The sequence below is a fragment of the Colius striatus genome, chromosome 19 (assembly GCF_028858725.1).
Source record: "Colius striatus isolate bColStr4 chromosome 19, bColStr4.1.hap1, whole genome shotgun sequence".
Taxonomy (NCBI): domain Eukaryota; kingdom Metazoa; phylum Chordata; class Aves; order Coliiformes; family Coliidae; genus Colius; species Colius striatus.
The window spans coordinates 4,528,685-4,543,529 of NC_084777.1; the positions used below are offsets into that span (position 1 = coordinate 4,528,685).

Here is a 14,845-nt window from a genome sequence, read left to right on the forward strand (position 1 = left end):
TTATTCAATGAATTTCAGGGTCTAACCATAAACCAGTGCATGTGTTTGTGATATTTATCAGATTACTTAGTTTCTTCACCAATACATATAGTTCTGAATATGGGTTGGGGATTTCACTGCTAGAAGAACATGCCTGTTTTTGACTGAGGACAGCAGTAACTTCACTGATAGGCCTCTTCAAATCAAGAGATTCTGTTCCATGAAATCCCGTGGCCTCTCAGCTGGGGAAGTGCTTTGTAAAACAGCAGAAATGGTAAATTCTCTCATTCCTTGTGTAATAAACTGACGTTGTTGGTATGACTAGCTGGCACGACTCAGCAGCTCTCTGAATGACACATTGAGCATTCTCCCAGATGGGAAATCAACCTCCTTCATCTCTCATGTGTTTTAGAGTATGGAACTCTGTAAGTTAAAACACAATGCATTATTCTTGGTAAGTGCAGCACTCTGGCTCCTCCTTGATGGGTTTGTTTAAATATACTTCCCTCTCACCCTCCTTCATTTGCTCCTCGGTATTAAAGAGAAAAATAGAGTTTAGTGTTCCAATATTTTCTCTGCAGTGAAGTCAGCATAGAATATTAGTGTCCAAAAAGTTGTAAAACAAAAGACTATCATATGTTGCACCTTTTAATCATGTAATTGCTGAGTGACATTTAACTCTGAGGCTTTAAGTTACTCCTTTGTCAGCCAGCCCTTCTCCTTCTGCCCCTCTCATTCCTCCCGAAGCAACCTGCTTTTGCAGAGTAATGCTTTAACTACACTGAAGTTTGGCTGGGCTTCTACATATTACAGCAGCAACACGAAAGCGAACAATTGAAGTATTTGAGCACAATGAAATATGTATGGCTATCTGTGACAGCCCTATAAAGCAGAGCAATTAGCCGCGTAATCCGAGAAAGCCAAAGCGACCGGCAGCCCACGGTTCCCTATTAGTTAAATGCTTTTTGTACGTCCTCATCCCATCAAATCAACTAACACTTCCTTTAATTGGTTCATGAATTATACAGCTTGGCTGCATTATAATTTAATCACCAGTAAACATTCCTGGGGCCCGCTGTAAAGTGTATAGCGCTCATTAATTCCTTAATTTCAGCAGATGGAAGGGGAGATCGGATGAACGGTGGCAGTACAGAGCGCCTTGGGCAATGGAAGAAGGAAAAAAAGGTGGGGGGCCGTTTAGGTTTTTTAAGGGCTGTCAGAAACTCAATCTGTGAGCTGTCAGCAGCTTGGACCCGTTTCCCCCCGCTTCCCCCTGCCTTCACCCCACCTACTGCTGCAAGTGACTGACGGATTCATATGGAGGCTTGTCAACCCGTCTTTAAACATCAAGCCAGCGGGTAAACCAAGCCCAATGTAAATTAATTCTTGTCTTACGGGCCCCCCTTTCTCTGTCCCCATGAATATTTCATGGCAGGCAGCATAAATATTAATTCTAATAGCTCTGCACAGTGGTTATTATTTCTGTTTTATGACAAATATTCATAAAATATTCAGGACCCTTTTTTAGAACATTTACACACTTGATTGTGAAATTTTCCAGCTTCCTGGGGACACAGCAAACATATTGGGGTTCTCTTGATGGACTTTTTTCTCTCTTAATTAATACTACGCCACATTAATATTTAATGGGATTTAGTTTTCTTTTCCCCAGAAGTGAACCCTATTACATTCGAGGATTTATTTGACAGTATTTAAACCGGGAATTTTTATTCCCTATTATGAAATCGGTTTCCTTTGACACACATATAAAATGACACATTATAACCCATTCTTTTATTCCCTCCCCTTGCCCCCAAATCATACACTTTTTTGGTGTTAGTTCTTTTATTTATTTTAATTTGACATACCAAATATCCTCCCAACAACAAATGTTAGTGTGTAAAAGATGGGAGGGACGAGGGACTTTAATGTAGCATTTTATAGGAACACTTAAGATTAAACATCATTTAATAGAAATTTCATTCCATTTATTTAATAAGGATGAAAAGTGTAGGTTTGCTTGTTAGGAGCAGGAGGTACTAGAGCAGAGCTGCAGACAGGTAGCAAAGGCATCAGTTCTGATGTGAGTTTGCGGGTACTTAACCCTCGAGTTCTTGCTCCACTCAAGATTTGCTTTGCAGAATCTAATTATTGCAGGGGAGGGTTGGAAGCATCTAAGGAAACATGACTGCATTTGGGGAAGTGGGTCCAGGTTCCTGACCTCAGGCCTCTGGGGCTGCAGAGGCTTCCGATTATCTGAGAGTGAGTTTGATTAACCTCACGGAGAGTGGAAACCGTGCCAGCCACATTACTCTAAAGCAGTGCTGGCTGCCATCTTATTCTGTGATTCATAAAGCACCGCTGGAATGAACTCCAGGGGGAATGCAAAGATGCTAGAATAACAGCAGAGAGTAAGAAGGAGGCAAAGAATGAAAATGAGGGGAGAAATGTAAAGCAGTTTTGAATGAAGCTACTAATGCATCTGAGCCACTTATTATATAGGGAAAGAGTTAACGTTGCTTTCTCAAAAGAATCTTTAAAAATGCATTGAAACCCCTAGTATGAAAACATTTACTCTGTCTATGTGTGCCTTTCACTGTGCTTATGTAACATTACACAGCCAGTAGTTCTCCAGACCACTGTTGTGTGGAGTGGCTCTGGCTGCCAAAAGGCCTGAGGTGCTTCCCTGGTGTAAATCTGTGTGATGCCAGTGGAGCTACTTTGCTTTATCCCAGCTCGAGATCCTGCCCATTGTTCTGTAAAACAGACAGTGTGTGTTTTTCCTGCATAAGCTGCTGTGGCACCTGCTGAGATGCTGCTGAGATACCAGGCTGGTGGGGTGGGATGGGATGCAGGAGGGACCCTGTCACCTCAGCTCTCTGGGCTGTTGGAAGTTGAGTATGTCTAACTGATAGGTAGAAAACGTCTAGCAGCATCATTACTCTGCACTGCTGGTGAAGGGGAGGTACATTTGCAGCTATGAAGGATGTTGTTCATCTTGTTTCCCTGACCAGAAGCCATGTACTGGGAGTAGTGCCTCACTTAGCTGCCTTTTGTAGTTACACGACAGAAATGCATCCATTTGGAAAGAAACATCCAGTGTCTGGAAATAGCTTGTCATCACATGAATCATTATAGGAGCTCAATGAGCAAACCACTTGTGCCAATTAACCTGTGTTTTAGTGTTTATGCAAAGCATTTTCCCTTATGGTAAAAACCTAGAGGGTGAATTTACTTGCCAAAATAGAATCGAACATCTTTCATCAGAAAATATCCCAGAATTTGAAAGATATCAGTGAATAAAACCTCCCAGCAGCTCTGTCCATAAATAAGAGATAAAGATAATTTCATCCATTGCAGAGACATGCAGAAGCAGTATTTAGAGTAGGATGTAAACTAAGATCCATGTCCAGTCTGTATTGCAGCCTCAGAAGGTCCTTTGTAATCTGGTTACCCATGGACAAGACAGACAGTTTACAGCTGCATTGAGAGAAACCTGAACCAGACTGGGGGAAAGGAACATGGGATCTGTGTAGTCAGTGCAAATTCTAAGAAGATATTTGGGGATGTGGAATGTAATTATGAAAATATAAAGTGCTTAGGATCCCGTGGCTGGGGCCCTAGTTCTTGAGAGCTTTAGCCAAGGTTTAGCCATGGTTTCATGTTCAAGGTGTCTTTATCCTGCAAGAGAAGGAGCATTCTTTTGTGCCTAGGAAGTCACTAAAGACACAACAACTTGGGTTTTAGCTGGGATGAGTCACTTAGATTCAGATCTGAACTTCCTTGTTCCTGTCAGCTTGGACCACTAACTTGATTTGCCTTATTACTGTGATAACTGATTACTGTGCTACCCAAGAAAACGACCATTTTGCAATGCAGATTTTTCCTGTCCCTTGGCCAAGTCTGCCACCCCACCCCTGTCTGGTTTGTGGTCTCTCTATGGTCCAGTTTTTACAGTTTTATGCATTTTTGGAAACTACAACCCCCAAAATGTGGTCAGTTTTAACAGTGGGTCAGAGTTTAGCCAAATTCAGGACAGTTGCTAGAGATGGTACTTGGCTGTCTGCCAGTTCAGTCCATAATGCCCCCCAAGGCTCCTCCATCCTTTTGCAAGAACTGTGTTATTTCCTTCTCCGCCTGCTTTGGCTGTTTGATGAACCAAAGGGAGGAGCTTGCATCTGTGCCAGTGATCACATAAGGATTTTACCTGTGGTAGCCTTTTAGAGAGCTACTGCATCCATACACTTCAACAGCCTCATCTCCTTTTCAGCTTTACATCTCAATTACAGAAATTGCAGCCATTCCACCATTCCAAGTCCTCCAGCAGGGTTATTTTCTGTGGGGACTTGTGTCATAGTATCAGATAACACTGTATTGATACCTCCACAGTGAGTAAGATGTTCAGTGCCTTATGAAAGGCTCGATTTTCTAGCCTTGAATTTGACAGTTTCTATTTGGCTGCCTGCAAAGGAGGGTAACTTGGTGTCCCTTCCTCTCTTTTTCTTTCACGCTCTCTCTTGCTCCTTTTCCCGTTCTCTTTTGCTCTGACTTAGCTGGGGTTCTGTCAAAGTTCTGCTAGCAAAGTTTGCTGTAACTTTGAGATCACACAGGCATCTGATCTTCACATTCTTTCTTTTTTTTCCAAGCAGACTGATGTGGTACGTTGTAAACTGCCAGGAGCACTTGCTAATTTAGTAGTTAATGACAGTCACAGAGAGTGTTTTTCTTGCCCCTGGAGAGGTTTTAGACACAGCTGGGGTAGATTTGCCACTATCAATTATGCACAATTTTAAACAAGAATAGGCCAGCAGGGGCCTGGGTTTTTTTGCAGAGTGCAGGGCATGAAGAATGAGAATATGGCAGCTGGTACCTGCCTACGAGGGAGAAGATATATAGGAGTTAAGAAAATAAGGGAAAGATTAATAGCTTACTATTTTTAAAGTTGCAGCTTCAACTCAAAAGTTTAAATGCTGTATTAGAAGTGGCCCACTGTTGTGTGCTGGTGGGTTTTTTTTAATTCAGGTATCCTAACTTCATTGCAAAGCTTGGTCTGACCCTGGTATAGCCACAAGCAAGTCAGTAGTCTCTGGTTTAAAAAGCCAGCTAAGGAATCAGGATTCTCAGATATCACCTTGTGTTATCTTTTCATCCTTAAATGAAAACAAGGTATGAATTAAATTAGATTTAATGGTATGGGTCAAATTTCAGAGACAATAATTTTACCAAAAGGGCTTGGCTTTGGGCTCCCCTCCACCAGTGTCAATCCAGAGCAACTCCAGGTAAAGGGAAATGCCAAGGATGAGAATCTGACCAAAGTAAATAGCTCAGGCCTAGAGCAGTCAGCGTCTGGATCCATCTAGGTCAGCCTCATAAAACAGCTGTGTTTAAATTATGGACTAAAACCAATGGAAGGCTGTGGCATACAGGCAGACTTTTAGTTCTCTTGAGATGCAAAGGCAGCTGGCAAGGCAGTGGGGCCATCCTGGAAGGTGACTGGCAAGATGCAGTAGAAGTGTGCCTGAATCACAATGATCCCAGAGCTCAGGCACACAGCACTCACTTGTCTCATGGCAAGCCTCAGAGTGTTTCTATTTTAGATGCTGTAAAATGGTGACACTATGTCCACAAAACAGGAAAACCACCACCAAAACAGTTCTATTGAAGACAACTCTGAGCATTGTCAATAACTTGGATTCTCTAGGTTGGCTGCCGTCTGAAACAAACACAGTTCATGTGGCTCAAAACATCTCTTATTGTATGGTTGTGACATGTTCTTCCAGGAATGCCATCTCATGATTATGTGTGTAGTAAAACTTTTACCACCCATACTTTTACCTGCTCCTCTCTGGATTTCTGAAGGGTGCCCTGGTGACCTCTAGGAGCTGACATGACACTGAATAGTCAGAAGTGATGGGAATAGCCTTTTGGAATGCCTGGTGACTGGTAGAAAAACAACTTTAAATTCAAGCTGTTAGAGGCCTTGTGTGTTTCATGGTCATCCAAAGGCAAGGAGTTCTCATTGCACTAGGTACACAGTGAAGATGGCATCAACATTATTAATCTGCTGGAATTTCATGTGCCGTGTCTGAATGCTGTAATAGATTAGATAAGTGATGTCAAGTCCACTGGGGAAGAGGCAGGGTTCTGACTCAAGATAATTCTCTTCCTTTTAGCATTTATGTTCACAATTTTATTACCTGTGAAAGCTAGCTGACAGGACTGGACCTGCTCTCACATCCCTCTCCTGGGAGAGGGAACAAAGGAGAGAGGACAGAGCTTTACTTGCCAATCACTTGTCTTCAGTCCTGCACCTGACTGCAATGTTGCTGCTCTGTGGTAGGTAGGGGGCCATTTGTACTCAGAGACCTGGTCTGAGGGGCTCTGCCAACTTACACCCCAGTTTGTATCTGGATGCCAAGGATTTTTGCCTGCTGCTAGGTAGATGCTGAGCCTGTGATGCAGGTGGGGACTCGTGGTGCACCTCTGCCCAGCCCTCCCCAGTGCACAGCTCGCCTTGCTGCACATTGACATTCCTCACCTGTTGGGGAGCTGAACTAACAGCTTGCCAACTCTGGAAGAGAAGCTGCACTAGATGCTAATCGAGCAGTATAATGTAGTGTACTTTGATATGAGGCTGTGTTTCCTCGCCTCCCTGTCTACCAATTCTGATGACATCTGTTTCATATTTCCCCTTGATAGAAGTTGTGACACATTACAACATACAAAGCCTGGCTGATTCCTAAAGTGAGCTTTACAGTGGATGTATTTATGTGAAAAAGAAATTACACTTGGTACGTGAAAGGGGCCAAACTCTGCTTGGAGATGAATCCAGTGCTTGTAGGGAGTTGTTTCAGTAACTGCTGTAAATATTGGATCAAGGTCATGGGTGCAGCACTTTTTCTCATGAGGCTTTCCAAGAGAAATCCAATAAACATGCTACCTGGACAGCTGGAGGGTCAAGTTTGTTATGTGACCAGAGTCGTAGTAGCCTGAGGGACATGGGTGAAACATGGCTCAGAAATACCTTGAGGAGCTGAAGGAAACACCATATACTCAGGGGTAACACTTCACAGAGAGTGCATGCATGTAAATAGGCTTTACTCATGTGAGTCAGCCTCCTGGGGCTGCATAGCAGAATGCGTGTGGTACGTGTCTCCTTCAAAATGATAATACAGCTTTCTAATTGGAAGTATTTTAAGTCTAGACAGTAGTTCTGTCAGTGTTTTTCCCCTTCATCTTTTTTCCCTGCTTCTGAACGATTTCAAACTGACAGCCCTGGGGAGTGTTGTTTTCTCTTATCTATAGGAGACGTATGGGATGGCAGGGGAAGACTTCCCACCTTCTGCTGGAAGGACCACTGGATTAGGAGCTTGTTGTTGTGTAGTATATTCTGTGTGTGCCATCACACTATGCATGTGGGGAAAGAAATCCATATTAGCAGGGTTGTCTATACTCTCCCACATCTTCCCCCTACACTCTTCTTTAATGGTGACACCAAGCTGGATAATAAGCATCTTGTATAAAAAATAAAGGAATCTCAGACAAGGCTTTCAGAGTTCATTGTGTTGGCAGCTTTTTAAGTGGAGTTTTTTAGGCTCTTCTGTTTCAAATACCATAATACTTTTCCAGTTAGTACCTATGAATTACGACAAGCTTTCTTGATATGCCAGGTTCTAATCCTTTAGTGGTTTTGTTTATTTCAGAATATAATAGGAAGCCGTATCAATTATCATGACTGTGTAAATGTTGTTCCTCTCTACTAGAATATTCATCTTGAGACATATCATCTGATGTTACCTGTTCTGACAATCACGTTTTTGTGCCATTGTTGGGCAACAGAAACAAAGAAAAACAAAATGTTAAGAGTGTAGGGGATAAAAGGGTGTTGAAACTGTTGTTCTTTCCCTGTCTTTGGAATCTCCGAGATCTTGAATGTTTTATTCCTGGCTGTTATTTTGTTACCACAGTGTGAATAGAAGTCATTATCTGTAAACATTTGAAAAGAGGGATGATTTTCATAACTTTAAATCCTACAAAGGATTCTAGTAATCTGCTATGTGCATGCCAAGGTAAAGCTCAGCCTTTCATCTGGTCTGATCCCACCCAGTCAGTGTAAAACGTTCCTTTGGTGAATGTCTAAAGCATACGGTACCTTTTGTGAGAGGCAGACAAAAACGAAGATAGGAAGCCTGTCCTTGAAGGCAGCAGCAGGAGGAAGGTGTATTATAAAAGGCTGTATTTACAGCCTTCAGGCTGTGCTGTTGATATAAGTTTCTTTTCCTAAGTTTTCAAAGGAAGTATTATTTTTGATTTTGCTCTGAATTAATCGTTTAATGGGATCTTTGACCATCTCTGCTTTAGTCTCCAGTAGCTGGGAGACAGAGGACTCACAGCTGCTCATTCTCAGCAGGGTGTCAAGAATTTTCTGCTGAGGAGCTTTTGAACTGAAATATAAAATTAACAGGAACAAAATGCCAAGGAGTCAATGTGAGATGAGCACAACAGTTTATGCACAACAGTGTAATGGGACTGGAGTCAACAGTGGTGTATATTGTTCTCTGGTTCTGTATTCCTGATTCAAATCAGGACCTTTGTGTGAATCTGTATGAAATGAGTTGGCAAGTCCCACTGCATCCTCTGGTGAAGGAGTGTGGAGCCCGTGCCACTGACGCTGTGGGTCTGACTCCTTAAGATGCTGAGAAACTATGTCTTGTTCAGACAAGATTTTGATCTTAATATCAAGCATTAATATTTTCTCTTTAGCAGTCTCAGCAGCAAGGCTGACTGTTGGGTGGGTTATACTGTATTGAGCTGCCTTCCATGTCCTGGCACTGTGCTAACAGAAGAGATGGAATTGTCAGCATCATAATGTGGTATTAAGTCTTATTACTCATTCTGCATTTAAGGATGCAGGACAGGAGGATTCACACTGTGGGCCTGTGTGAGGAGGAAAGGGGAAAAGAAGTGGGAGTGGGCTAAAACAAGAGGAAAATCCCTTTCATGGGCACTCAGTTGAGCAGTGCTGTTACTAGGGGAGAATGCATGACACTGGCAGACAAGCTCTTCTGTCCTTGACAGTAGCAGTAGCAATGCTTTATTTACCTTTTGCAGATGCCATTGTGATTGTATTTGCTAGTTGGGTCAAGAAGCTGGATCCAGATGGATCATGAGCAAGCTAGAACAGACTGAGATTGGCTCCAGCTGTATTTCAGTAGCTGGTGTCCACACTCTATTGTCCATTTAAGCCCTGTCAGTGTACAGAGCACACCACATCTACTCCATGTCAAAGAGCTCCTGACTTGATGAGCTTGGAGACTAAACAAGGTGTGAGGAGAAGAACCAGAGAAGAGAGGTCCTGTGTGTATGCTTTTCTGATGCAGTGGGTTTGACTGTCACTTCCACATCTGTGTGTACTGTTCACTTGGGTGAGGATTAACTCATAGTTTGAAGGTCACAGGTGATGTTCTCAGGATGTTAATGCACTTAATTGTTGTGTTCTCTTTAGGGTATTTTTCTTTAATCTCTCCTATGAATCCATCATGGAACGACTGTCTCAGCGGAGGATTGATCCTGTCACTGGGGAAAGGTTAGCACTCATGTCTGATGCTTAACATTTTTCAAGCCTGACAGTGAGATGAAAGCACCAGACAGACTTCACAGAAATCTAAGGAAAGTCAGGAATGTTGTACTCATGCTTAGGGATTCCTTAAAAGAAAAGTTCAAACTTTCATAGCGACTGGAGTACCAACCCACCTGGCTGCTGCAGCAAGCTCCTCTCAGAATAGGGCATCTTAAAATCTTGGAGTCTGAAACCTTCAGCAGCAAGGAACTCAGGTCTAACATTTTAATGGCAACTAAATTGGTAGGTAAAATATCGCTGAGGGAAGATGTCTGAAGCCTAGCCTAAATGCAGATGGTTTTCAGACATTCCCATGGGAATTTTGAAGGCTTCCCAGCTGGGGAAAACTGAAAACTTGCTGCATTTTACTTCCCCCAGCTCCTGTGATGGTTCTGTCTGCTGTGAGACATTAATATATTTCCTGCTCAGTAGAGCAAACTCGTTTGAGTCACTGAGTCACTGTAAGATTGGGTTCTCAAACGTGGCAGTTCATCTCCCTGGCACTCATATCACCTTGTTTCAACAATGACCTTCAGATTTCCTCTCTTCTTGCCCTTTTTTTTTTGAGGGGAACAGGTAACAGTGAAATATCTGCCTAAAGAGCTGCTGGAATTGGTGTGGATTTGGAACTTCACTTGGGCTCTATTTTTATGATTCCCCATGCTTGAATTTTAAATCATTGCTTTACTTTCCTAATGGTTAACTGTAACCTATTGAATCAAAGACAAATACTGAACCCTCAGAGATTAAGGCCATAAATACTGGATTTGTCCCAAAGTGATCCATGCTTATTCAGACATCTCATCTGAGGTGCAACATTAACTTATGATAGCACCAGTGATTTGCTGTAACTGTCCTCTTTGTTTTAGCAATAAGTGAGGTGTTTGTTCAGAAGAAATGAACAGTATGAAGCAAATCATTCACACATCTTTGCATTTTTTATCATTGGGATTATCTGTTCAGTGTCTGCTCCAGTTAACATGCTTCCTTCTTCCACACTCTGGGTTCTATTCGTTCCAAATTCATTGTGAATTGAATTGGTTTAGATGGTGTCTCTAATCCTTGGCTTTATGTTCAACCTGCACCCCTGGCTGCAGAGCAGTGAAGAGGGTGGCTGGCCTTCAGCTGTGCTCCAAGTAATGCTAATGTGGGTGAACTCAGTGTCCACATCACTGTCCCAGCCATAGCTGTAATGCAGTTCTGTGCAGACACAGAGATGCTGCTTCTCTCCTCAGTTTCCCATCTCCCACAACAGTGTCAGGAAATCTGGCTGTGCAGGAGGGAAGGATAAGCTGGTTTTGTGTTAGGGCACAGGAGACATTTACTCAGAAGTAGAACTACCACAACAGGAAATTTAAATACATGTTTGCAAAAGAGATTTTAGCAATTGCTGGGAGCCTTTGGCAAAGCAGAAACATCAGAATTCCTTCTGGTGTCAGCTGTCTGGGCAGTGTGAGCTGGACTGCAGCACTGCTACACCACTCTGGAGATGAAAATCCTCTGTCTTGCTGAAGCCTGCCAGCTAGTCAAGTGAACTGACAACTGTGAATCCAGGGAAGCCAAATTCTGGCATTTGGGAACTTAGAAATAACCAAAGCCTACCTCAGGGTGAATTCACCTCTATTTTATCTTCAGCTACTATAAAAAGATGTTAGTGATTATATTCCACCTGGTGTCCACACAAAAATAGAGACTGAGGTAGAGTATTTGTGTTCCCTTAACTTCTTCCACTGATCTTTAACAATAAGAGTATTAACCCTTTACTTACAAGAGGAAGCACACCTGTCTTTCAAGCTGGAGCTTGTGGTGATTTGGAGACTGTGTTGAGTGAGGGCTGTGCTTCCACTGCCCTTCTGTCATTGGCTGGAAATGCTCAGCCACATGCCTGCTGGTAAGAAATACTTTCAAAATGGAATACTGATGATCCAGTGCACTTCTGAATGTTGGCAGGAAAGTGTTCCATGTCTGACAGCCTTAAACCCATTGCAAGTTATAGGTCCTTCAGCAGTGGCTGGACACAGGGCTGTACTTAGGCTCACCGATTCACTGCAGAGAAAGCATTCAAGTTTGGCAGTTTCTCCCTGACTAACAGCCAGCATCAGCATCACAGGAAAACACTGAAAAGATTTTTAACAGCTGCTAAGGTTTAAGGTTAGGCTTCTTCAGATGCTTTTTCTAAGACAGGAATCAAAGATTACAAGTAAAACACGTTACCTTGGGATTGGATCTGGAAAAGGTCAGGAAAAGCTACTGAACCTGGAGCACTGGACATGTAACAGGGATTTCTCCATACCTTGTGTGAAGTAGGTAAGTGGTAGCAGCACTCTCTGGGTCACCTCAAGAGAAGCTCTTGGCTTTTGAGTATCCAGGATTGTTGAGATGAGGAATGACAGATTACTTGCCCTGAAATTTCCAACCATGGTTTTAAAATCCCAACCTAGGGTAGAAGGAGGCACTTCCAAGGAACTGTGATAGATGAAAAGGTGGAGTATCTTAGGAAATGGCCACTGTGTTGTCAACTTGAGCTGAGGCAGAGGTGTTTGTATCTCATCTGCAGATACCACACTACATTCAGACCAGCACCCACCCCTGAGATCCAGGCCCGTCTCAGGCAGAACCCTAGAGACAAAGAAGAAAATATTGAGAATCGTGTGGAAACCTATTACAGGAATGTCAAGGAGCTGGAGGATTTTTATGAAGATGCTTTTCATGTCAATGCTGACCAAGACCCTCATGTTGTCTTTGAGTTCATAGAAAGCTGTATCATTAAGCCTCTTCCATGCAAAAAATTAAAGAGCTTCTGATTAATAAGGATGATTTCTGGAACAGCTGATTCTAAAGTTCTCCCTGTAATGTTTGCAGTCTGGTAAGTGGCAGATTATCAGGAGTGACAAGGAGTCAGCCAAGCTGTGTTACATTTGAAGCTCATCAAGGCTGAGTGAAGTACAGAGAGTACAACATTGTGCTTTAGGGGAAATATTTTCAGCTTTTGTTTTGTGATCCAAGGTATGAAGCACTGTGGCTAGGGAAGTTCCTGTCTTTAATTCAAGTGTCTTTTCCTGATTCTGTGATTCAGGGAATAGGAGTTTTGTCTTAACTGTGTAATAGCCATGAAGCCAATGTGGAGTATTAAAAGTACTAGATGTGTTTGTGTCTTATTTCACCCATTGCTCTCCACCAAATCTACACCAGCACCACTTGTCTACCTCACTGTCACACTCCTCTGCAAGCAAACACAAAAACAAATAAAAAACCAAAGCTTGCAGCTCCCCAGTGAACTTCCTACAAACACAACTGCAGTGTTCTGAGGCCAGGGTGCAGAGATTTTAACTCCCTTGTTCATGCAGATTGCTTACAACGTTCTGACACACCACTTTGGATGCAGCTGCCATCCCCATTACCCTGTTCTGCAGTCCAGCCCCATGGCCAGGCTGAAAAGCTCAGAGCAACTGGAAAAAATATCCAGAGAAATAGAAAATTGGTTGCAGGTTCATCACTTGGAGAGCCCAATTAAGGACATAATGAGCTACAGGAGCAGATAGGTTACTAAATTCTGTTTCCTGTGGCTGCCTTGACTGAGCTGTGGCTGGGCAGGTTGGGACTTGTTTTGCTGGAGATATTTTTGGCTCTGGTTGCAGTAGATGCTAAGGTAAGTATTTCTTAACTGGCAGTTCTTGATGAAAAGCACAGTGCTGTGTTAGTTAGCTCTGACTCTGGCTATGGATATGCACATCCTTACTGCTTCTAGCAAAGGGGCGTGATTTGTTGTTGTGGTTCAAAGGAGTGCTGAGTTTGATGCCTCTATTATGCCTCCCTCTATTTCTCCCTGGTGTATTAGTGTGAATTCCCCTTGACCCTGGGATGGGGAGGAGATTCATCCTTCCCCTGGAACCCTCTGTGTTTGGGAAGATGCAGGAGGCATGTGCTCTCTCCCCTCTGAGAAAACAGGCCCACAGGAGTCTTTTGGTTTTTAGAGAACTTCTCCAGTCTTATTTCTGTAAACAAGTTTGGTCATTTGTTGCTGTTCTTGATCATGCATGTCTAGGTGTATCTGGAGTGCTGTAGAGATACATGCACCAGGCTTCCTCCTCATACCTGCAGAGTAAACTCAGGTGGGGAGGCCCTGCTTAGGCAGGTGTCTCTGGGGATATTGTACTGTTTTGGAAGAGTTTAAGGTCAGAACTTTCAGTGCCTTTGAGAGAGCAGCTTTAAAAATCTCAGAATGAATCTCTTTGAAATGTAAGAAAGCCAAATCCTCTGTGACTTGTGCTGAGAGACTGTGGCTCGTCACACCAGGCTGAGGCAGAGGCTGCTCCCACAGCCCAGGCCTCAGCCACAAACGCTGGTATAAGGCTGGGCGAGGGCATTTTTAACAGCCCTACCTGTTACAAATGTGCTGCTTGGTAACCTACTGGGGCAGCTGGTTTTTTATGCTATTGCTATAAAGATATGCTGTAGCATTCATGCATAATTGGGAGCTCTTCTATTAATAATACATGGGAAGCTCATCTTGCTAATATCACCTTCATCTGAGTGTTCCTACTAAATATTTTGATAGATGAAATGGATAGAGAGTGTATTTAAATACTGTTTGTACTGCAGCTAGGGTACAAAAGGGACAGTGCATCTTTAATTAGACAGGTACATCTGCTTAATTAATTTAGCTGTAAAGCCCTTTTTCCTCTTCATTCTTTCATCTATATGCGGACGCTATATTAGTTCCGCTCCGCTGGTTCCATAGAAGCTGAGGAAAAAGAGCTCGTCTCATTGAGATGCACTTGGCATGTCTGGGTACCAGTCTCAGGTCAATGGTCAACCCCCAAGGGTTTGCAGCAGGCCTGAAGTGCCGAACGGAAGGGTTAGCAGAACATGCTAATACTCATGTAGAACTCTCCCTCAGAAACAACTAAAACAATTGACATTCATTTAATTACTGTAAACGAAACAGCCCCTGCATCACTTTGCATAGTAAAGCCCATTAATACCAAAAAGGTTCAGTGGGTGGAAGGAGGAATTAGGCTTTTATAATTGGAATGCAACACTTGAAAACCAATTTGGTAACTACTCTTGATTTTATTAGCATCTTATTCTGGCAAAACAAATGTTGAGCAATGAGAGAAGCAAAGTAAAGAGGAGGTGGTAAGAACGCAGCAGGGACCAGACGTGACTTACTGTACAGCTTGCCTGGTTCTGATATGGACATCTTTTATCACTCTGCTTTCCAAAGATGCTTTGCAGAGAGGGCTG

At 42.9% G+C, this 14,845-nt stretch overlaps 1 protein-coding gene across 4 annotated transcripts in view; it reads left to right on the forward strand.

Moving 5' to 3' along the window:
* AK8 (adenylate kinase 8) overlaps positions 1-12,619 on the forward strand; it is a 77,608-nt gene extending 64,989 nt beyond the window's left edge. For all 4 annotated transcript variants that reach the window (XM_062011690.1, XM_062011689.1, XM_062011688.1 and 1 more), the window contains 2 exons: positions 9,485-9,565; positions 12,156-12,619. In XM_062011690.1, the coding sequence (XP_061867674.1) occupies positions 9,485-9,565; positions 12,156-12,402 (328 nt within the window). In that variant the 3' untranslated portion in view covers positions 12,403-12,619. The remainder of the gene's footprint in view (positions 1-9,484; positions 9,566-12,155) is intronic.
* Positions 12,620-14,845: the final 2,226 nt, after the last annotated feature.